Source organism: Carcharhinus amblyrhynchos, chromosome 33, assembly GCF_965287045.1.
Source record: "Carcharhinus amblyrhynchos chromosome 33, sCarAmb.v2.hapA, whole genome shotgun sequence".
Lineage (NCBI taxonomy): Eukaryota > Metazoa > Chordata > Chondrichthyes > Carcharhiniformes > Carcharhinidae > Carcharhinus > Carcharhinus amblyrhynchos.
In genome coordinates, this window is record NC_137356.1 from 3,408,051 (window position 1) to 3,431,435 (window position 23,385).

Here is a 23,385-nt window from a genome sequence, read left to right on the forward strand (position 1 = left end):
TCATCTTTATGTTGTGGGCCTATAGGGTGGTTTTCCATAAAATACAACATTAATTCTAAGCATCGCGGTTGAGCCTGATTTTGTCTTACTCTATTGCTCACAAGTCACACTAGAGAATACTGTATGCAAGAAGAGGATCTCGCTGCCCTTTCTAACAGCACTGTGGGTGTACCTACACCACATGGACTGCAGCAGTTCAAGAAGGCAGCTAACCACCATCTTTGCAAGATTAACATTTATGCAATTATTTTCCCCTGGTAACTCAATTATTTCCTTGCCTCTCTGTCTGTTTGGTACAAATTATTCCAATTGGTTGCCTTCAATACATGACCTAAAAAGCCATTCTGTTAAGTATAGCTGCTTAAGTAAGCTACCAGAGGGCTTAGCCCTTTTGAAATCATGTTCCTCCAACTATAGATGCCTTCAGGTCAGTGAAGAAAGTCAGGCTGAAAAATGTTCAAGTGTTTCTTATTTGAAATGCTGTGTCAACCAGAGGAACACAGGCTGTGGCTACAAGAAAATCAGCTGGAGTTTTTTTAATTATTCATGGGACATGGGCATTACTGGTTCGGCCAGCATTTATTGTCATCCTTAATTGCCCTCGAGAAGGTGGTAGTGAGCTGCCTTCTTGAACCACTGCAGTCCGTGTGGTGTAGGTACATCCACAGTGCTGTTAGAAAGGACAGTAAAGGGCAGTGAGATCCTGTTCTTGCATACAGTATTCTATGTTGCATATGTTCTTGTGTGAGCATTAGAGTAAGACAAAATCAGGCTCAACTGATGCTCAGAATTATGTTGTATTTTGTGGCGATCCGCCTGTAGGCCCACAGCATAAAGATGAGGAACCAGAGTTTAAATGATACGACCGTTATTCCTGGGGCAGCAGGGAAGAAATAATTGGAATGCTTGGCAGCTTGTATATCCTGAAGTAACATGATATTTTTTCAACTTTTCTTGCAAGCTTTCAGCAATGAATATCAAATTAATATAAAGCATCAATGACTGAATATGAATTTGTACCTTGATAGTAGTGTACAGATCCCTAATGTGACGTTCCCAAGTGATGTAAAGAACAATGTCATGCAGATGTATAATTCTTGTCTACAATTATCAGTGACATATTACTAATCTAGAAAATTACATTTTAAAATTCTCATCATTTATTGTCAAATGGCATTGGAGAGTTGCAAACTAGGGTTGGCACCTTAAGGGAACAAGGGAAGTAAAGTAAAGTGTGGGGCAGTTAAAATGGTTAACCTAGCACTAGGTATCTTGCCAATGGTGGTGCTGCACTTTGAGCCGGGCCAGCTCTGAACAACTCCATCACATCTTTTAATACATAACATTGTTTAAGAAATCACAGAACTGTCATCCTTCAGATCATACCATTATGTAGCAATATGCTGATTGTTTGTGAGGTTTGAAATTGTATGTTTTTATAAGATATGGTATCTTAAGATCCATCTGACTTTCCTGACCTGGTGACGTGGCAATCCTGGCCCAAGTAGCCTCATGACTGGAGGAGCCTTCAAATTAGCTTCGCGTTTTGGAAATGCTAGGCAACATTATAATTTTGACATAACACTGGTTAGAGTATTGGATTTTTTTGAACATTTTGACTAAAAAATGTTGCTGCTTAAATGAGAGAAAAATTTCAGTAACTTTGCTTTTTAATCTTGTTCTTTTGCGCTGTTCAAATCAAGGAAACATAAAAATATCAGTTGCAATTAGCATAACCTTTTCTGTTTATTGAATTATTATAATTTTAAATATTCATTGATCTGTATATTTTATATTTATCACTTTGTGTCCTACCTTGACCCTCCAAAATTAATAGGCCAGTCTAGTAACTCCATTGTGTCCACTCAAAGGCATGTTAGAATGGCCTGGCTGACTATTCCGTTTTTCCCTCTATCACTTTCTGATATAGAAGCCAGAATGACAATGAAGTTAAATGATTTTATAAGATGCAAGATGTTGGTGGAGGATGTCTTTGCTGCATTGAAAAATACATGATTTCCAACAATTTTATATAAAAATTAGTTTTTAAGAGTTTCAGGTTCTTTCTGCAAGGCATGTTCACACATTTTCTATTCTTGGGTTTCTATGTGACAAGTGTTGTCTCCATAAGTACTTTGTGACAAGTCCCCAGGACTTATGGCCTGCATCCTGGAGTTTTAAATTAAGTGGTTGCAGAGATAATAGATGCATTGGTTGTAATTTTCTAAATTTGCCAAGTTCCGGGTCTGGTCCCGTCAGTTAGGAAAATAGCAAATGTAACATCTCTATTCAAGAAAGCAGGAAACTACAGGCCAGCTAGCCTAATATCTGTCATTGAAAAAATGCTAGAAACTCTTATAAGGCAATTATAGCTGGGCATTTAGAAAACCTTAGGCAGGGTCAATGTAATTAAGGAAATCATTTTTAACTAATTTATTTGGAGTTCTTTGAATAAGCAACGTGGATGATGGGAAACCTGGATATGTAGTGCACTTGGATTTTCAAAAAGCATTTGATAAGGTGCCACTTCAAAGGTTACTACACAAAAAAAAACTCATGTTGTAGGGAGTAATGTATTAGTATGGATAGAGAATTGGTTAGCTAACAGGAAGGAGAGATTAAGGATAAATGGCTCATTTGTGGGTTGGCAAGTAGTGGAATGCCATAGAGATCAGTGCTGGGTCCTCAATGATTTACAATCTGTATCAATGACTTGAGAGATTGATTGAATGTATGGTTGCTAAATTTGCTGATGATGCAATGATAGGTAGAAGAATGAGATGTGAAGAGAGTATAAGGAGTAGGTTAAGATTTGGCAGATGGAGCATGATGTGGGAAAATGTGAACTTGTCCACTTCAACAAGAAGAATAAAAAGCAGCATATTGTTTAAATACAGAAAGATTGCAGAACTCAATGGTGCAGAGGGATTTGGGTGTCCTGGTAGATGAATCACAAAAAGCTAGTATGCGGGTACTGATCAGGAATGGAATTTTGATGTTTATTGCCAGGGAATGTAATATAGGTGGAACAGTTTTGAGGGACCGAGTGGCCTACTCCTGCTCCTAGTTCATAGAAGTAGAAAGGTTTTGCGACAGTTATTGAGAGTACTATCTGGAGCACTATGTACAGTTTTGGTCTCCTTACTTAGGATATAATTGCATTAGAAGGTTAGGAGTGGTTTACTTGACTGCTACCTGGCTTGAAAGGGTGATCTTATGGGGGAAAGTTGGATAGGTTGGGTCTGTGTCTTATCTAAGTTTGGAAGAATGAACGGTGACCTTACTGAAACATGCAAGATACTGAGGGAACTTGACAGGGTGGATGCTGAGAAGAGGATGATTCCCTTTGTGAGAGAGACTCGAACTAGGGGGCACAATTTTAAATTAAGGGGCCCCCCTTTAATGTGGAGATGAGGAGAATTATTTTCTCTGAGGATTGTTAGTGTGTGGAATTCTCTTCCCCAGAAAGCAATGGAGGTAGAGTCATTGAATATTAAGACTGAGTTAGTTAGTTTCTTGGTTGACAAGGGAGTCAAAGGGTAGACTCGAAAATAGAGTTGAGGCCACAATCAGACCAGCCATGATTTTATCAAATGGCAGAGTAGGCTTGAGGAGCTAAATGGCCGACTCCTGTTCCTAACTGCTATATCCATATGCATGTATGTTTATAGCGAGAAATACTGATGGGCGAGCTGCCAATAGGCCTCAATATTTGCCTGTGTTTCCCCAAGACTTGATGCTAGGAGTAAGGAAAAGCTACTAGAGTGAGAGCAATTCTCCCACTGACTTGTCTCTCCCCCTGACAAGGGCCTTGACCTGACTTTCTCTGCACAGAAACATGATGAGTTTGGGCAACTAGTGATTGGTGATTAGTGATGAATCATGTTCATTAACCCATAACATTCAATAACAACACAAGTTAAGGAACTATTGTTTAAAGCAAAAACTACAATTAATGGCAATTAATTAATACTAACATAGTGATGATGTTATCAAATAGATATCACATGATTGGTTCCACCTAAAGTTCATCTTACATTGGTTCTACACTCCAGAATCCAATACTCAAACCTTGAAGGCAATTAGATATTCCTGAATACCAGTGGACAAAATTGCTTAATTTTTTTCCCACGAGGCACTTGATTTTATTTGAGTCAAATTTTCAGAAAGTTTGAAAGCAAGAAATACCAGGACAGTCATGAACAAAAAAAAATCCCAGAATGTGTGCACTTCATCTGGTGTTTGGTAACAAAGAGCATTCTTCTGAACTTTGACGCTTTTTCCACATGTCTGAACAGTACAGAGAGGGTAAGACCCCCTTCCCCTAGGACCTCAGTGTACTACCATGACGCCTGCACTCAAATGTAAGTACTCATGCAGTGCAGGTTAGAAATGAAACAAAAAGATGAGAGCTTCCCCCCAAAAACATCCAAATAATTCATCCTGGGAATTGATCGCTTTGTAGAATAACTTTTGTGTTTAACATATATTTAGGCAATGTTGAAATATGCCCAATGCTGTCAAATCTGATCTGTAAGTCCCACCTTTGTGTTTCTTGAAACTTTGAAAATAGAGATCAATATGACAATTATTTTGCTTGTAAAATAGAGCTATTTATTTTTTACTAGTTGTATTTATGCTGTAAATCTTATGTTGTGTGTTTTTTGTAGTTATTTTGACAGTGTTTTCATATGTAAAATATATATGGATTGCAAAATCACAAATGATATTGAATGCTATGTTTGCAGATTAAATGTACAATAATATGGACTAGGTGTAGCAGCAGATTAGTTAGTTAACTTTTAAGCTGTGAAATCTGTGCTTGAATTCGGTGCAAATTGCTCTAACTTCTGACTGTGGAATGAGTTTTGCTCCATTTCAATTAGGGTCAGTTGGACCATTTCCAAAAACTTTGATCAGATGATAACCAGCGTCAAACACTTCCACCTCACAGTTCCACCATCGGCCCCTTGTTTTCATCAACATTGCCTGCTGATGCCATTTGACCCCTCTGTTACCCAAATGGATGATTTAAACAGCATTTTATTTACCTGCATTATTTTTATAACTAATCCAAAGAAAAGAGAAAAAAAAACACATACTGTTTTTAATACCACCACATTTTTTTCTCTCAGATCTTTCCAGTGCCCTGATGTGCTAATTTTTGCCCCTCTTAACACAGAAGTCTCATTTCTTACACCAGATATTCCCAGTGATTGTTGATTGGAGCTCTGGCACTGAATTCTCAGTTGATATCTAGTGGGGCATGTGTGTCCTTTAGGTGTCTGACTTTCCCATTCTCAACTGAGTTGCAGGAGCTCCTAAAACCCTCCCTTCATATAGAACTAAAGACCCCCCCATTGCCTGATACAAATATGGTTGTGGCCATGAAAGGAGTGCTTACATCATGATTTGTTAGACAATTAATCAGCCCACAAAGCCATCCATTACTTCACACACTTCTACAAAGGAAGAATGTGAAGATATGGAAACAACAATAATTGGAAGTTGCATTGAACTCCAATAGAAATCAAAAAAAGATGAAGTTATTGTCTTTTTTGAACTGCACAGCTTGATTTGTAAGAGGTTCAAAATTCCCTCCTTGAAAGGGAAAAATAAAGCCCTGTCTGTTTAATCATTGTGCTCCCATATGGTTGCTTGAAATCTCTTGCGATTATTGAGTAAACCATATGAGTAAAAATAGATATTGGCATCGGAGGAAGGAAACAACATGATAGCTTTTGAGGGGCTGGACATAGAGAGGGAAGTTGTGATTCTTAAGCAATAGTGGGTGTTATAACCAATACCACTCATTAGACTTGGATATGGAGTATAAAGGCCATTTCACAATAATCTTTGTAGTTCCAATTAATTCAAACCAAATAATTAGATTAAATCACTTTTGTTTTGTAACAATGAACGCAGTTTGTTATTTAGTTTGAAATACCCATTACTTCAAAACCTAGCATTCCCACTGCCTTGAAGTCCTATTCTCATTGTGAATCTATTAGCTACTGCTGACATTCACTTTGTCAAGCAGCAGAACAATTATCATACGCCAAGCTCCTGACATCAGTGCTTGCAGTGGAAATTAGACCAAATGGTATTTTTAGGAATTATGATTTCCTTATTTTAATTTGTTCTTATTGTGTGTTCATTTGATTTAATATGTATTGATGATGTGCTTTATTTTTCAATAGCTGTGGTTCATGGTGTGAAATGGACATAATTTATATGGAACTGACAACTGAGTGACATAGAAAGAACTGCTTCAGTTGTTATCATAACACTTAGGCAGAACTTTGTGTTTAATCAGAGCATGGTTCATTCGATTTTGTCACAGGACAGAAGTTAGGTCTATAAGTTATGAAAAGAAGCTTATAAACTAAAAAAAATGGGGATTGAGAGAGAAATTGACTCAGGTTTTTTTAAAATATGGAAAGAAATGAACTGAGGCCACAACTTAGTTGACAAATTTAACCTCATTAATAAGAATCGAGTGAATTCTCCTCTCCCATCAACTGCGTGCTATACATTACTGATATCTGCAAAGGCTTTACGTCAGTTTAGGCAGAATTTTGATTTGATTTATTGTCACATGTATTGAGATACAGTGAAAAGTATTGTTTCTTGCATGCTATATGGACAACGCATACCATTCATAGAGAAGGAAAAGAGAGAGTACAGAATGTAGTGTTATAGTCATAGCTAGGGTGTAGAGAAAGATCAACTTAATGCAAGGTAGGTCCATTCAAAAGTCTGATGGCAGCATTCTTGGGTTCATTGGTATGGGACATCAGACTTTTGTCCCGATGGAAGAAGGTGGAAGAGAGAATGTCCGGGGTTCGTGGGGTCCTTAATTATGCTGGCTGCTTTTCCGAGGCAGCGGGAAGTGTAGACAGAGTCAGTGGATGGGAGGCTGGTTTGTGTGATGGATTGGGCTACCTTCACGACTTTTTATAGTTTCCTGTGGTCATGGACAGAGCAGAAGCCATACCAAGATGTGATACAACCAGGAAGAATGTTTTCTATAATGCATCTGTAAAAGTTGGTGAGAGTTGTTGCTGACATGCCAATTTTCCTTAGTGTCCTGGGAAAGTAGAGGCCATTTTATTGACTTGGATTCTGGAGAAGTACTGGAGGATTGGAAAACTGCCAGTGTGACAGTCCTATTCAAAAAGAGAGTTAAGAAGCAGATAGCTATAGGTCAATTAGCCTCACATCTGTTGTTGGAAAAATGTTGGAATCAGTTACAAAGGAAGTAATAGCACATTTGGAAAATCATAATCTAATCAAGCAGTCAGCATAGCTTCATGAAAGAGAAATCACTGCGGAATTTTCCAGCTGTTAAAGCCGGTGGGATTTTCTGGACCCACTGCAGTTAACAGAGATTTGGCTGAGCACCAAATTCTCCATCTTTACTTGCAGCGGTGCTGGAAAATTTGGAGCATGAATGGCCAGAAAATGGTCTGACTAATTTATTCGTTTTTCATGGAAGTATTAACCAAAGTGGATGGAGGGGAGCCAGTAGATGTATTGTATTTGGACTTCCAGAAGGTGTTCAACACGGTACCTCACAAAAAGCTAAGTCATAAGATAAGAGCCCATGGTGTCGGAGGTAGTATATTAGCAAGGATAGAGAATTAGTTAATGGGCAGGAAATGACAAGTAGAGATAAGGGGTTCTTTTTCAGGTTGGTGACTTGTAACCAGTGAGGCTTCACAGGGATCAATGCTGGGACCACAAAGGTGACTTGGAGGAAGGAAGCGAATATACTGTAGCCATAATCCCCTTACCACTCTTGTGCCAAACAGGAATAAATGGAGTTCACTTATTCGTTCTTCAAATGCCTACCATTGCCTGTTCATAGCCTTTCCTTTCAGTAATGTTTCCTAGTCCGTCCTGGCCAATTCATGCCTCCTACCATCAGTGTTACCTTCATTGAGATTCAGGGTCTTTTTCTGATTGGTAGTCAGTGATTAGTGGGGTTCCTGGGGTTCCCCGGGAATCTGTGCTAGGATCCCAACTGTTCACATTATATATTAATGATTTGGAAGAGGAAACTGAATGTATTATCTCCAAATTTGGATGGGTGGGTGGGCTGTGAGGAGGATGCAGAGATATTTCAGTGTGATTTGAGCAGTGGGCATCTGCATGACAGATACAGCATAATGTGGATAAAAAATACTTCTGCTTTCAGTTTCTATGCTTCTATATGGATAGGTTAAGTAAGTGGCAAAAAGTTGGCAAATGAAGTATAAGAAAATGTGTAGTTGTTCATTTCAGAAGGGAGAACACAAGAACAGATTCCTTAGGGGACAAAAACTGCAGAAAGCTGCAACACAAAGGGTCTTGGGATTACTTTGCATGAAACGTAACAGCAGGTACAGCAGGTAATCAGGAAGGATAATGGAATGTTGGCCCTTATTTCAAGGCAGTTGGATTATAAGAGTAGGGAAGTCTTGCTGCAACTGTACAAGATACTGGTGAGACCACGTCTGGAGCACTGTGAGCAGTTTGATCCCCTTATTTAAGGAAAGATATTTCATTGCAGATAGTTCAAAGAAGGTTCACTAGGATGATTCCCTGTAAGGAGGGATTGTCCAATGAGGAAAGATTAAGCAGGTTGGGACTCTACTCATTGGAATTTAGAAGAATGAGAGGTGATCTCACTGAAACATACAGAATTCTTAATTAGCTTGACAGAGTAAATGCTGAGAGGATGTTTCCTCTCATGGGAGGGTCTAGGATCAGAGGGCAGAGTCTCAGAACAAAGGGGTGCCAATTTAAGACTGAGGTGAGGAGGAATTTCTTCTCTCAGAGAGTGGAGAGTGTTTGGAACTCCTTGCCACAGAGAGTTGTGGGGGCAGAGTGCCTGTGTATATTTAAAGCTGAGGTCGATTTTTGATCAGTTAGGGAATCAAGGATATATTTACGTGCAAGGTTCCATGTGATTGTGAGTTGTCCAAGTTATGCACTATATTCTCATTGTTGTTATGCATTAACAACTGTTTGGTCTATTAGTCAGTCTCTGCATGTATATTACACACACAAGTCTCTTGATGGAACACATGCATGTTGACATTGGCTGTTCTTCTGGGCGAGATTCTTTGTCTGGAGAGTGTTGTTCCGTGGCCATTGTTGCTTTGGTGACTGTTGTTTCATTTGGTTGTTGGGGTCACTGGGATTAATGGTAGTTCTGTGCACAGTACAGCTGGTGAGATACCTTCTCCCTGCCAGTTCTGGTGAGGGAGCAGCTTCGCTATTTATCATATAGGCCTGCGGTTGCACTTCTACATCTTGTTGAGTTTTTCAACTCCCGCTTTGAGTTGCCAACTGTGGAATTGAGGGCCATTCTTTCCTGTTGGAATCTTTGTGTTGCCTCTGAAATTTGTTTGGTCAAATCTCCCACAGATTGGTTCATTTAAGACGTCAGTTTATCGTGTGTTTTCAACTGTATCAATTTAGCTGGAATCTTACCCTTCAAACCTTCCAGATCAGCTCTGAAGTGCTTTGTCTCATGCATTCCATTGCACTGAAATGGTCAGCGACTGTCTTGTAATTTATTTGAATAATTGATTTCTTTGGGTTCTTCTGCCTACCTTTCTCTAGGGTCTACTGTCTCCTTCTTTCTCTCTCTGCCCTTTCTTTTTTGGCACAGTCGGGGTTAGTAGTCTAAGCTTTAGACTTGCTTCAGCAGAAATGAGTGGTTGTGCTTCATATTTATAACATGGGACTCAAGATTTTCCTCCTTGCCATTGCATTGGGCTGAGAGACTAATTCACTCTCTCAATGTGAGTATCCTGCCATAATATAGCCTCCATCTTACTTTTGAGGCCTTTATTTTTAGATCACTATGTTGAACCGCTTCACATAGATCTGTGAAGATCATTATGTTGCATGACACACCTGTGTCTATTTGACACTTATTTTCGCTTGATACTCCTCCTCTGCAGACATCATGGTAATAGTCACCAACAATTTGTCACCTATAAACTTGACTGGACCAACTTGTTGTGTCATGTTTTCTTCTTCATTGGACTGGTCTGCTGAAACCTCTCCAATGATCATCTGTATCAACTTGTTTTGCTTCTGTCTCGCCAAACATTTGTGTGCAAAACCATTCAGCTTCTTGCAGTTAAAACACTGATTTCCTCATGCTGGACAATGCTTCTTTTTGCATGGATGCTTCACAGTATTTTCTGCCTGCCATATGCAATTCCTCAGCTCTTTTGGCCTGCAGCATCCTCAGCATAATGTATCTCCAGTTCTGCCCTGCCATACTGTTTGAGCTGATATTTCACAACTTCCACACTTGGACACACATCTGTTGCATCAATTCCTCATCTTTCAGTAGATTTGCTCTCATCGAGGGGTCTCTCACGCCCAGGACCCATCTATCTTTAATCATGTAACCTATTAACTATCCAAATTCACATGGTTTTGTCATGTCATACTGCCATGTCGTACCGTTTCCATTCTGAATCTAGTGTTGAATACATATTCATATGTAACATTTATTCAGGGTTCAAAATGTGCATTTAAGGCTTTCAAGATCTCTGTCATTGATTTTCTTTGCTCATCTGTTAAATTTAGGGTGGGTAGGTTTGTAGCAGTCCCTTCCCAACAATGTCATTCTTAGCAGTGCAGGCGTGTTCATGAAGTCTGTTGCAATCTCATAGTTTTGCCATGCATCATCATACAATGTTACTGAAGATAGGGTTGGAAAATGTTCTTCAGTTGTTTATTTTTGTTCACAGAGCACTTGCTTTCAGTCTTTATCCTTTTCAGCAGCTTGCTTGGTAGATTTGTACTTTTCTATGTGCCTTTCTGAGCTGTCTCACTTGCAGCCTTTGTCTGGTATCCTTTTATTAGCAGCTTTTTTGTTGCAGATTTTGAATCTATTTGTGTTCCTGGGGTCAAATTGCCTTCTCTGAATCATTTCCAGGGTTCGAAATTCTATTTGTGCCACTTTCTGACACCATGCTTCAATTATAAGGACAGCAGTTTTCATCAGCCTGTTTCATTGAGAGCTCTTTATTGACCTGATCTTAAAATGTCTACCTTATGGAGGCAGTGTCTTATGGCAGAATCACATGACTTGGCAAGCCAGTTAGTCAATACAAGATTGCATTTTCAGTACCCAAACAGAAGTTTTATTTGGCTCCACGGTCACTTTTTTTCCAACTTTGGCTCCTCCATTGTGAAGGAGAGTGGAACAGAGATAGTGATGTAGCCAGCTGGAGTACCTATGCAACAGCCAGGGCAATCTGGTTGGTGGAGGAAGCTATTGGATGTGGACAAGGAGAGTGCATGGGAAAAAGAGGGCAGCCTCATAGTTGCAGAAGGCACCATCCAACACAAATGTTGTATTATCAGAGGTTCAGCTTAATGGGGATATCTTAGCATTGGCTTGGCCAATCTCAGGCTGGATGCGGTCCCTGAGCCATTTTTATCCAACTCACCACATCGTTGGACTCAACCATTGAAGACATAACGGACAGAACTTTGAAACACGCAACAAGCCTGCTCAGCCAATGACAGGTTGGCTTCTCCAGACATGGGCTGCTATCATACGGCGTGTGTTTGTGGGTGTGTGTGTTTTTTTTTAAATTTTGTTTCTTGTTGTGTCTTATCTGTCTGAAATTTGCTCACCATTTCCCTAGATTTGCTCCCTTGAGTGAGAAAAAAATGGAATGTGGCCCCGCGAACAAAAAGGTTGGATGAGCTTGCCTTGGCGTCAATGTCTATGAAGGCAGATGGTGGCAGAGCTGTGTGACATGCTGGAGCAGGAGTTGATAGCAATGGGAAGCGGTGGACACCCAATAATGATACTGGTACTCAATGCTTTTGCCTGTGGTTTATTTCAGAGATTGTCTGAAGATTTATGTGGCATCTATCAGTTAGCTGTCCATTATTGCATAAAAGAGGTAACTGATGCCCTGTATCACCAGGCTGTTTCACATCCTGTAGGACCAAGTAGGTAGTCAGGTTTGGGGTCATAGTTGATTTTGCCTAGGTGGAGGGATCATTGTCTGTGTTCATATGAACATCAAGGTTCCTTTATAGCCACCAAATGCCTTTGTGAACAGGAATGGGGTTAGATCCCCTCAGTGCTCAAGTAATCGGCAACAACAATAAGCGAATCCTGTAGATGTGTCTGAGCTTTTCACAAGTTGTCATGACTCTGGTACCCTTTCAGGCCACTTGAATGCCTTCATGGCTGGTTCCTTGGGAATAAGTGCTATCCATTGTGTATATCCTCTGCAAGTATGTTGGAGATGTGTTTGGGGTCAAAAGATGGCTTCTGACCTCACATATCCCAACTCACAAACAGAGGACATATGACCACGAAGGCTGCCATTGAACATGGCATTAGTGTTTAGAAGATGAAGGTTAGATGCCTTGATAGATCTTGGATAACCCTTCAACATGCGCTCTTAAATGCTCATCCATGCATTTACATGCTTGCTTATGGTAACCTCTACAGGGTGGTTTCCCTGTGTCTGAGGTTGATGTGGGAGCAGCCTGCTGCCTTTCTTACATAGGTGCATGAGATGGTTGTTATGTGTGATCTCTGGGTGCCTGACCCTTATTTGGCCCAGCACATTTGGAGCCACCTGCATCTGCGCAAGGGCTACCTCAGTCATCAAACCAGCATGCAGCTGGTATCACCATCAAAATGTCTAAGGACGTCAGCAATCAAAGTGGCTTGGGAGCAGTGGCATTGCCTGCATCTTGCCCTTCCTCCGCTCTTTCAGATCCCACATGCATAGCAGTGGTTGCCTGGAGTCATTCACTTCGAGAAGATGCATGGCTGTTCCATCTCATCTACCCATCACTCCAAAAATCCCATGGACATGCCATGCTTCCAAACCTGCAACCTCTACCACCTAGAAGGACGTGCAGTAAACGCATAGAAACACCACAACTTGCAAGTTCCCCTTCAAGCCACACACCATCCTGATGTGGAACTATATCGCCATCGCTTTACTGTCACTTATACAGAAATGTGGAACTCCCTTCCTAACAGCATTATGGGTGCACCTACAAGAAGCCAGCTCACCACCACCTTCTTGAGGATATTTAGGGATGGGCAATAAATGCTGACCTAGCCAGAAGCACCTACATCCCATGAATGATTTTTTAAAAAATTGCTGTTGCAGTATGCGTGTGCACCCCCCTGCATCTGCTGGGTGCTATGTTCCAAGAGGGTTGTCACTCTCTCTTTGGAGGACGCTATGTGTTCACATGGCAGAGAAATGTCACAATCCATGGCATTCATAGGCTCTTCTATTGTTTGCAGACGGGACTGCACTGTATCTGAAATTCTAACAGATGTGTCACATTGCTGCTGACACCCGAGGCTCCCCAACTGTATGAAGCTGAACATTGCTGGGCCTCTCTTACTCCTCAGAGGGGAAGTGGCCACAACTGTCACTGCCTTTGTTAGCTCCTGTGTGCCTGTACAGTGCTTACCAGATTGTGCCACCTGTCTACAGGCCTAACAAAGCCCATCAATGTGAGTGTATCTGCGCTGAGAAAGTGTGTGACGGAATTAAGCATCTTGAGTTGGCATTACATGCTGTGAGCTTTCTGGTGTTGCAGCAACCCTGATCCATTCCTCACTTATTCAACCTGCTGGAGAAACATGATTTAACTGAAACAGCTACATCTTCAACTAACCCCTAGTGCCTCCTGTTGACCAGGACCTTCCAGTGTTGTTAACACTCAGACTGGAGCCAAAGCCACACATAGTGTAAGGAATGAAGAATGCAATCATCACTTTATTTACTCTGTATTGGCTGTACTTCATCCCAACGCAAGGCTGCTCTACTATGACTCATCTAATGTAGATGGTCTCCGCTTCCATTGGTGTCATCATAGAGATGAAAGGCACTTCATTGCCTATGCATTGATGCTCCCTGACATTGAGTACACTTCCCATGCAGTCCCAGACTAAGCTTGGATCCCTGTCTTATGACCATCTGTGCCAGTCACACAATGGTAAATATGCTTCACCACACTGCTGAGATGTTATGGTTATGTTACTTTCCACCCATCTCACTATAACATTCATTCATCACTGACCACGGAGTTTGGGTTTGCAGCCTGCCTGAGTGTTACACACATGCCTTTAAAAAATGGTGCTCACAGCAAAATACTAGCACTATGATATAACCACCACCCTCAGTTGGTTGGCTGTCTCTCCTGACAGCCATTAAATGGCTTTTAAAAGATAAAATTGCTGAAGACATCCTCTGATTGAGATATCCCCTTGACATTAGGTCATCTGCACAATCAATAATCTTCATGTTTTTGTGCCAATTAACACTTAATTAAGCTGAATTATTATACATCTTGTTAGGATCTAGTCAATATTTAACATCAGGATGTTGATGGTAGGAGATTGAGTAATGGTAATACCATTGAAAATCAAGGTTGGGTATTTAGATTCTGTCTTGTTGGAGAGGGTCATTATCTGGCAATTGTATGGCATGATTATCACTTACCAGTTATCAGCCCAAGTCTGAATGTTGTCCAGGTCTTGCTGCATACATGATTTGCTTCAGTATTTGGTACTGAATGCTGCAAAATCATCAAAAAATGCATTACGATTTGGGAAAGATAATTTGATGAAACAGCTAAAAGTGGTTGGACCTAGGACAGTTTCCTCAGAAATTCCTGTAGTGATGTCCTGAGACTGAGGTGATTAGCCTTCAATAACCACAATTATCCTCATATGCCAGTGGCGAGTGTTCCCTCCCAGGTATTCATTGACTTCAATTTTAGTAGAGCTCAGTGATGTCGTACTTCGTCAAATGCTGCTTTTAAACTAAGTCACTCTCACCTCAGTTCTGGAATTTGGGTATTTTGTCCATGTTTAGACCAAGACTCTAATGATATCTGGAGCTGAATGCATCTGGCGGAACCCAAACTGACATTGGTAATCAGGTTATTCATAAGTGAGTACAGCTTGTTAAAACTGTTGCTGACACCTTCATCGCTTTGATGATAATTGAGAGCAGAGTGCTGGGGTGATAACTGATCATATTGAATTTGTCCTTTTTGTTTGGATGTAGGGGTACACAATGTACCTGGGAAATTTTCTATATTGTCAGTTTATTGTCAGATGCTAGACTGGAACAACTTTGCTAGTGGTATGGCTAATTCTGGAACTCAAGTTTTCAATATTACTTCTGAGAGGTTGTCACAACTCAAAAGCTTTTTCTGTATCCAGTGTACTCAGTTGTGGCTTGATGTACAGCAGGCAGTGAAGAAGGCAAATGATAGGATTTATGTATAGGGCTAGGGATGTTTTGCTGCATAAGGCTTTGGTGAGGCCATATCTCGAGTATTGTGTACAGTTTTGGTGTTCTTATATGAGAAGGATGTTATTGCTATAGAGGGAGTACAGCAAAGGTTTACCAGACTGGGATGGAAGGTCTGTCATATGAGGAAAGACTAAGTCAATTGGGATTATAGTCACTGGAGTTTGGAAAACTGAGAGAGGATCTCATAGAAACTTATGAAATTCTAACAGAGTTAGACAGAGTAGATTCAGAGAGTGTTCGCAGTGGACAGAGAGTCCAGAACTAGGGGTTGTTGTTTGAGGATAAGGGTTAAACCCTTCAGAACTGAGGTGAGGAGACATTTCTTCACCCAGAGGATGGTGAATGTGTAAAATTCACTGCCACCAAATGTAGTTGAGGCCAAAGCGTTTCTGATTTCAAAATGAAATTAGATACAGCTCTTTGGACTAAAAGGATCAACAGCTATGGGGGGAAAGCGGGTTTCAGGATACTGATTCGCTAATCAGCCATCATCAAAAAGAAAGGTGGAGCAGGTTCAAAAGGCTGATTAGCCTACACCTGCTTCTAGTTTCTGTGTCACATGGAGTGAAGTGAATTGATGAAAACCAGTTTCTGTGGGAAATTGAAGATGAAGCAATGATGGATCATTCACTTGGCACTTTAGCTATAAATAGTTCAGATTGAATTTTGCGTTGACTTGTTGGGCTCTACCACCATTGAGGATAAAGATGTTCATGGAACCTTCTCCTTCTCTGCTGAGTCATCCACTACCATTTATTACTGGACGTGACAGAACAGCAGAGCTTTGATTTGATCTGGTAGTTATGGGATTACATCGCTCTGCTTATAATATGCTTCTGCTGTTTAGCATGTATGTGGTCTTGTGTTGTAGGTCATTTCTCAATACACCTGGTGCTAATCTTGGTATGCTCTCCTGCACCCTCCATTGAATTAGGGTTGGTCCCTGTCTTGTTAATGATAAAATGAGGTATATCCTGGACCATGGGGTTACAGTTGTGTTAAAATGGAGTTCTGTTGCTTCTGATAATCTAGAGCACCTCATGGGTGGCTAATTTGAGCTACTAAATCTATTCTGAATGTATTCCCTTTACCACTGTGGTGGTGGTGGTATTGCCACACAACACAACAGGGGAATTCCTCATTATGGAGATGGAACTTTATCTCCATGAAGACTGTGTGGTGGTCACTCCTGCAGTATCATTATGGTTAGATGCATCTGCAACAGGTAGGTTAGTCAGGACCTCAGGCTGATTTTCGCACTCCCTACATCCTGTCTGGCGGATATGTCCTTTGGGACTCAATCAGCTTAGCCATTCATGGTGCTACTGAGTTGTTTCTGTTGCTGGGCATTGAAGTCTTGTAGAAGGCTTTATTTTTGTGCTTTGAGCTTCAGTTCATCTAAAAAATTAAAATATTGGTATAAGAAGCTCAGTGAGAGACAAATTTCAAAATAGGACTACATCATTAAAGCTTTCAGATATCTTCACTGGAACTCTACTGCCTCACCCGCCATGGACTCGGAGTGGATGAGGGTCCGACAGTGGAGATCTCCGTTGACCTCGGGCAGGAATTTCAGTCTTGCTTGAGCGAGGCCGTAAAATCCCCCTCCGCCATTGTGCTGCTTTTCTGCTCTTTGCATGTTGTTGCATACCGACTGAACATTAGGAAATTGACAATAGATGGAGTGTAGAGATTTCTTGGTCCTTCTAACGTAAACTGGTAGACCTTTGATTTTACAGATGTTATTTTTAGTTATTATCTTTTGCATATACCTAACAGCACTGTGTAGTACTGCAGCAGTTCAAGGAGGCACAACCATCTTCTCAAGAGGAATTAGAGATGGGCAATAAATGCTGGCCTGGCTAGCGATGTCACATCCCATAAATGAATTTAAAAATATATACATTGATGGATACCTTGATTGCATGCACTGGTGATGGTTGCCCATTGAGGAAATGAAAATGTATCAACTTCTTTTCAAAGTCACAAAACACTTATATAATATATTACCACATATTAGATAAATATATCTGTGTATATGTAGACTGGACTCATCTTGATATTGGTCTGGACAGATAGTAGTAAACTTGTGTACAATTCTTAAATTTATATTAGGTATTATACAGATATTAATTGATTTTTCTTATTCTGATTGACCTAAACTATAACATCACTGGTGTCATGTTTTGTAAGATCTTTGGTCTGTGTGAAATTAGATGGTTTCAACTGAGTAGCTTCAACATCCCTGAGATAGGAAAGGATAAAAGAAAAAGCCATGAACTAAGTTCTATAAAATAATTATTCAATATATTGGTATTCTTTCTGTGAAACAAGAGATAACAGGGAAGCTGTAGCAACAGGCAATCTCATTCTGTGTAGTTCTATGTATTTTATAGGTGAGGCTAGAAGGACTGAAAATTCCTCTCCAAGACCAACAGACATTTAGCTGTTCTCCAAATTTTTCTGTCCTACCATGCCAATTCCCACTGTGGGCAGGACCAGATAAAGGGCAGCATGGTGACGCAATGTTTAGCACAACTGGCTCAGTGCCAGGGACCCATGTTCAATTTGGCTTTGGGTGACTATGAGAAGTTTGCATGTTCTCCTCGTGTCTCCGTGCTTGCCTCCAGGTGCTCCAGTTTCTTGCAACTATCCAAAGACTAGATTAGGTGGCCTCTTGCTGCATTGTAGGAATTCTATGATTCTATGTAAATCACTCCTAAAAACCATCATAGATTTTCAGAGGGACGATCTCCAATATCATAAAATTCTGTCCTTCACACCAAAATGAAGCAAGCTGGTGTATTCATGAAACCACTTTTGTTGATTGTGTAGTATAATTGTGTGAATTACTTCTGTATTTGGACTTTGTTGCAGTCATGATGCATGAAATGATTTCCTTTCAATCTTTCATTTTGTTTGTTTTTCTCATTAATGTTCATCAGTTCTATTTTGTTACTTGCATTTTAATTTCTCACTGGTTGACTTTGCAGGTGGAAATGGAGTAATGTCTCTGGTTAATGAATGGAGTCAGTCAGATTACAAAGCAGTTCTTCAAAATACCCCAGTCCCTCCCCACTGTCCCATCCATTTATACTGCAACACAACCATGTGTACACAAACTCAATTACACAGCCTTATGTTTCTACCTGGCTATTACACCTGTGATCAGCAATGGTCTTTGTGACATCAGTGTGCCCTAAGTTGGAGAATATTTTATCTCCAGTATCATTAAGAGCAGCTTTTCATCTTACAGTATGCTCCAGCCCCTGTTCATAATGTGCACAGAGTAGGTTTGCCTATGTTTCCAATCATCTGCCAATTCTTACATACTGCTCCAAGTTTGTCTCTTCTGTCAGAGGTGGGACATATTGGACATGATTTTACTATCTCCCCCCACCCATCAATCAGCATGGCATGTTGGAAAAATAGCATGCAAATCTAAAAATCCGATTCACACTGGTTGTGAAACTATTTGTTATCTTCCCAGCTCTTTCCACGTCTCTGGGGAGACGTCACGCGGGCGAGAGTCACTACTGATCTGCACTAGCACAGACCTGCCGGGGGGCTCAGGTGATTATCAAAGCCCCTGGTGTTCAGTGGCTTGGCCAGCCAATGTCTGCCGGCACCACCAATCTAGCAGTGCTCACCAGACATGCCTACAGCAGATATAAGATATGGCTGTTATGCCAGTAGCAGTGCCAGGACATGGGACCTGGCTGTGAGCAATTACAGCAGTGGGGGGATATGCAGAGGAATCATGCAGGATTGATAATTGGGGGGGGGGTTGTGGGGGGGTTAGGGGAGGGGTTTGGGGCATGTCTGGGGTCAGCCAGGGGACCCATTGGATGGACCCTGATGCCCCACTATGGATAACCCGTGTCAGGGTGGGGAGAAGGACATGTTGCCGATGAAGTCAGGGGAGGTGGGGGGGCTCGATGTCCATGAGGGTTGCACCATCAGATCGGGGCACCCTTGCAAAATGTGGCTGGCACTCTGAAGCCAGTTTCACCAGTGTGTTTAGGCTCTGCATCCCCTGTATTGATGCCAAGCTCCCAACTCTCCAAAAAAGTGATTGAGTGTCGAAGAATTGTAATGCGGAGCGTGCCTGGGAGACCGGTGCAATTAACCCCATGTTTCTCGCTGTTGTGACACTTAGAAATTTTGGGGGAAAATTCCGCCCACCATTTATGATTGAATATACACATTTTTACTCTGAATTTAACCATGTATTATCTGATCCAAAGGTCCATGTTGCTGACACTGTGAATGTGTCTTCTATTTCAGTCGTATTACTTCATGAGCACAATGGGCTAAGTTCTCCAGGAATGGATAACCCAAGGCATTTGGATGCAATTATATCTTGTTATTGATGCATCGTATAGCCCTCTGCTTGACCCATGTGCTCTGACAGATCAGTCATTCTCCCGCTAGTGAAAAATAGTGCACAATGAAGGAAAATAGAAAAGAGGGAGGGATAATCAAGAAAAATATTGAATATGCTGTTCCAGTTTCCTGCCTTGCAAAGCAGCTCATGTTGAACTCTGCACATTTAACTGATTGCATGCTGCATGGAATGCGCTGGATTTCATTTGCACTCTGGTAAGTAAGCATGGCACTGAGTGCACCAACCTCGGCTACATCTTACTTTTCTCTCTTTTATTCATCACAATTTTATGTTTTCCGCTTCTTTTCATGGTTCAGTTTGAAGATTAAATCAAGTAAAAAATGTATTGATATTGTTTTCCCTGAAGGCAAGAAAGCTTTCTATTCGATACTGCCATTATTATAGGCCATTTCTACAATTCCAGGTCTTCTAACCCCAAACCCATCCCAGATTCTGCGGTCAATTGGAAGAATTTTCTTTCACTTCTAGAAGTCCGGTTCAGTTCCAAGCTAAACCAATGAGAAAAAAACCCCTCTTCTTTCTGGTGGCTGTAAGTTCATAAATGAAATTAATCTCCAACAACTCGAATCTATTCATTATGTAGCAGTATCCAAACTACAGGAATAGGCCATTTGGCCCAACATGGTCAATGCTGGTATTTATGCTCCATATGATTTTCCCCCCATCCATATGCATTAACGCCATCAGCAGATTCCTTTGTCCCTTGTGGTTTATCCAGCTTCTCCTTAAATTCATCTATACTGTTCACCTTGTGGTAGAAGGTTCCCCATTCACACCAATCTCTGAATAAGAAGTTACCTCTGAATTCCTTATTGGGTGTATTAGTAATTATTTTATATTTATGGCTCCTAGTTCCGGTTTTGCCTATAAATGAAAACATTTTCTATGCCGATTCTATCAAAAGCTTTCATGATTATAAATACTTTTATTAGGCCACTCATCAGCATTATCTCTTCTGAAGAAAAGAGACCCAGCCAATTCCTGATAGATGCAACATCTCAGTTCTGATTAACAAGTATTGATCATTAGTGTATTTTCTATTGGGTACAAAAACAGAGACCTTAACTGCCCAATTTTCAGTTTTAATTAGCATTAAACTGAGAAAAGAAAAATCTGCACTTCAGAGATTAATGTTGAAGCAGATGAATGTTGAATTGGAAGGGAAAAGGCAGAGAAAAGGTGAATCCAGATGGGGCAGAAAAGTAGAAGCTGTCATGTTCAATCTACTTATGGCACTTGATTTAAAAAAGAATTGACAGGGATTTAGCATGAAAGGAAAAGAGACACAAACAGAAAAGTATGTAATCTTTTAAAGTGGTTTGTCATAAAAATCTAACTGACTAATGTCTTTCAGAGAAGGAAGTGTATCATCCTTATCCAATTCTTCCTATATGTGGCTTGTGTTCCACGTCAGTTTAGTTCATTGCTAACTGCCCGCTGAAGTCATATAGGCATATCCAGGGCAACTAGGAAATGAGCAATAAATGTTGGCCTAACCTAGGATGCCAAGGTTGTGAGATAGGATAAAAATATACTTTATGTAACCTATGCTTCACATAGGATATTGCTATAAAATTACCAATAAATAGGTTCCTAAGCACCCTAATATGAGATTTTGAGACAGTTCCAAAAAAGGAGGTAAGCCTTATTTTATAAAACTTGATTTAGTTTGATTTACGTTATCTTGTTGTTTAGCTGAAATCAAAACAGTTCAAAAATATTATTTCAAAATGAGTCATCATTACAATTGAGTTTCTGCAATTTTTTGTGCTGACTTTTAAAAAAAACTCTCAAAGCTGATGATGGGCTTTGCATCATATTAATTGACATGGTAAATTTTTGTTAATAGGGATTGTTTGCAGCCTTTTAAGAAGGCTCTTAAAATTAAGTTGTCCTTAGGAGAAAGGGCTTAAATAGGCAACTTTAATTCACTAAGGAACTGACTAGTACATGCCAGTGCAACTAATAAATGATCAAATAATGTTCTGTTATTTAAAATTGCGTTACATTTAGTGAAAATACTTTTTGGTTGGCACCTCCACTATTTCCTCCCTTGCTTCTTTTAACTGCCTGGGATACATTTAATCAAGACCCCCTGACTTTCAAAGATGCTGAACCCTCGTATTATCTCCTCTCTCACTTTGCTTTTCCCATCTAATATTTCATCAGAACAGAAACTGTACCCTCAAAATTTTATGACAGCTATTCGGTGCAACGGATGGTTCCATTTGTGAGAAATAAAAGTTATAAGGAAAGATGAAGGTGTCTGGATTTGTTTTCATTAGTGATGAAATGTTGAGGTGACTCAGTAGAAGTTTTCAAAAATGTGAAGTTGATCAATAAAGGCAAATTGATCACCATAGGAGCCACAAATAAAAAATAAGCAAAATGAGATTGAGGGTTAAAGTGAAATTTTCATCCAGAGGATAATCAGCTTATGAGGAAAATCCATTCAAATAAACATAACAGAAGATCTTAGAGACAATAGACAATCCTCTGGAGGGAGAAAGCTTTGAAATACAATGAGAAATCAAGTAGGTGGAGTGGATTCTTGAAAAGGAATGGCCTTAAACTCCACCTGCAAGCAGATAGGTTTTAGGTATTATTGCGTAATTAGTTTTGGAAGTTGCACTGGCCAGAATATCTGGTAACTTCTATTTTCTTCACAGGAAAGAACAACAGAAGAACCAGAAACATGGAAAGACAGTGTGGGAGCAGCGAATGAATGAGATGAGAAAGCAAAATCTGATGACCAGTCGGGAGGCTATTTACAATGAGTTAGACCCTGATGAGAGATGGAAAATGGCCTACTCAATGAATATCCGACGCGACATGAAAACACACCTGGATCGGCCTTTGGTCGTTGACCCTCAGGAAAACAGGAACAACAACACTAACAAAACGAGGCCTTCGGAACCAACGGCTGATCAACGAAGTAGTCAGCAGAGGGCTGAGGAATTTCTGAGAAAGCAGACTCGTTACCATGATCGAGTCAATGATCCAAACAAAGAGAGGACATCTGAGAGGGAAATGGGAGGATTGGAACAGGGAGACAGGCCCAGGAGGTATCGCAGTAACAGTAAAGAAGGAGAATCCAATCGAGATAGTGTTCCAAGAGATGTGGAATACCGTGCGAGGGACCGGGAAGGAAACCATGAGAAAAGTACAAGGGATGGTGATGGTGAAAGGAATCGAACCAATGAGTCTCACCGGCGGCACCAACATAGACCGGGAGTAAGCAAAGAAGGGAGAAGTGCCTCACCAAGGCCTGAGGGAGATAGAGAGCGCAGGCACAGGCCACACCGGCGTAATGTAGAAAGTCATGATATCAGTGCAGTAGAGGAGGGTGTCAAAAGCGAAAGAAGTGAAAGGCGCTCAAAGCATAGGGAGGGTACCCGGGGCAACAAGGAAGGGAAAGGAGGCGGAGAAAGCGAGAATCCAGATGGGCCAGAGAAACGGCGTAGGAGCCGACATGCTCAATCCACTTATGACAATGATACAAAAAAAGAGAGAGATGACAAGGATCCAACGGCAAAGGAGAGGAGACACAGACGGAAGAAGTATGTAATGTTTTCAAGTGATTTAACAAAACATTTAAGATAATATCGTTACATTGTGTGAAATGCAAAGCTCATTAACTAG

At 40.6% G+C, this 23,385-nt stretch overlaps 1 protein-coding gene across 7 annotated transcripts in view; it reads left to right on the top strand.

Annotated features, from left to right (window-relative positions):
- The window catches only part of LOC145361110 (voltage-dependent P/Q-type calcium channel subunit alpha-1A-like), a 649,898-nt gene that overhangs the window by 431,647 nt on the left and 194,866 nt on the right, over nt 1-23,385 (top strand). For 6 of the 7 annotated variants that reach the window (XM_080216715.1, XM_080216708.1, XM_080216713.1 and 3 more), the window contains 2 exons: nt 4,299-4,364; nt 22,413-23,303. In XM_080216715.1, coding sequence (XP_080072841.1) covers nt 4,299-4,364; nt 22,413-23,303 — 957 coding nt within the window. The remainder of the gene's footprint in view (nt 1-4,298; nt 4,365-22,412; nt 23,304-23,385) is intronic. The other variant, XM_080216710.1, reaches the window with a different exon arrangement.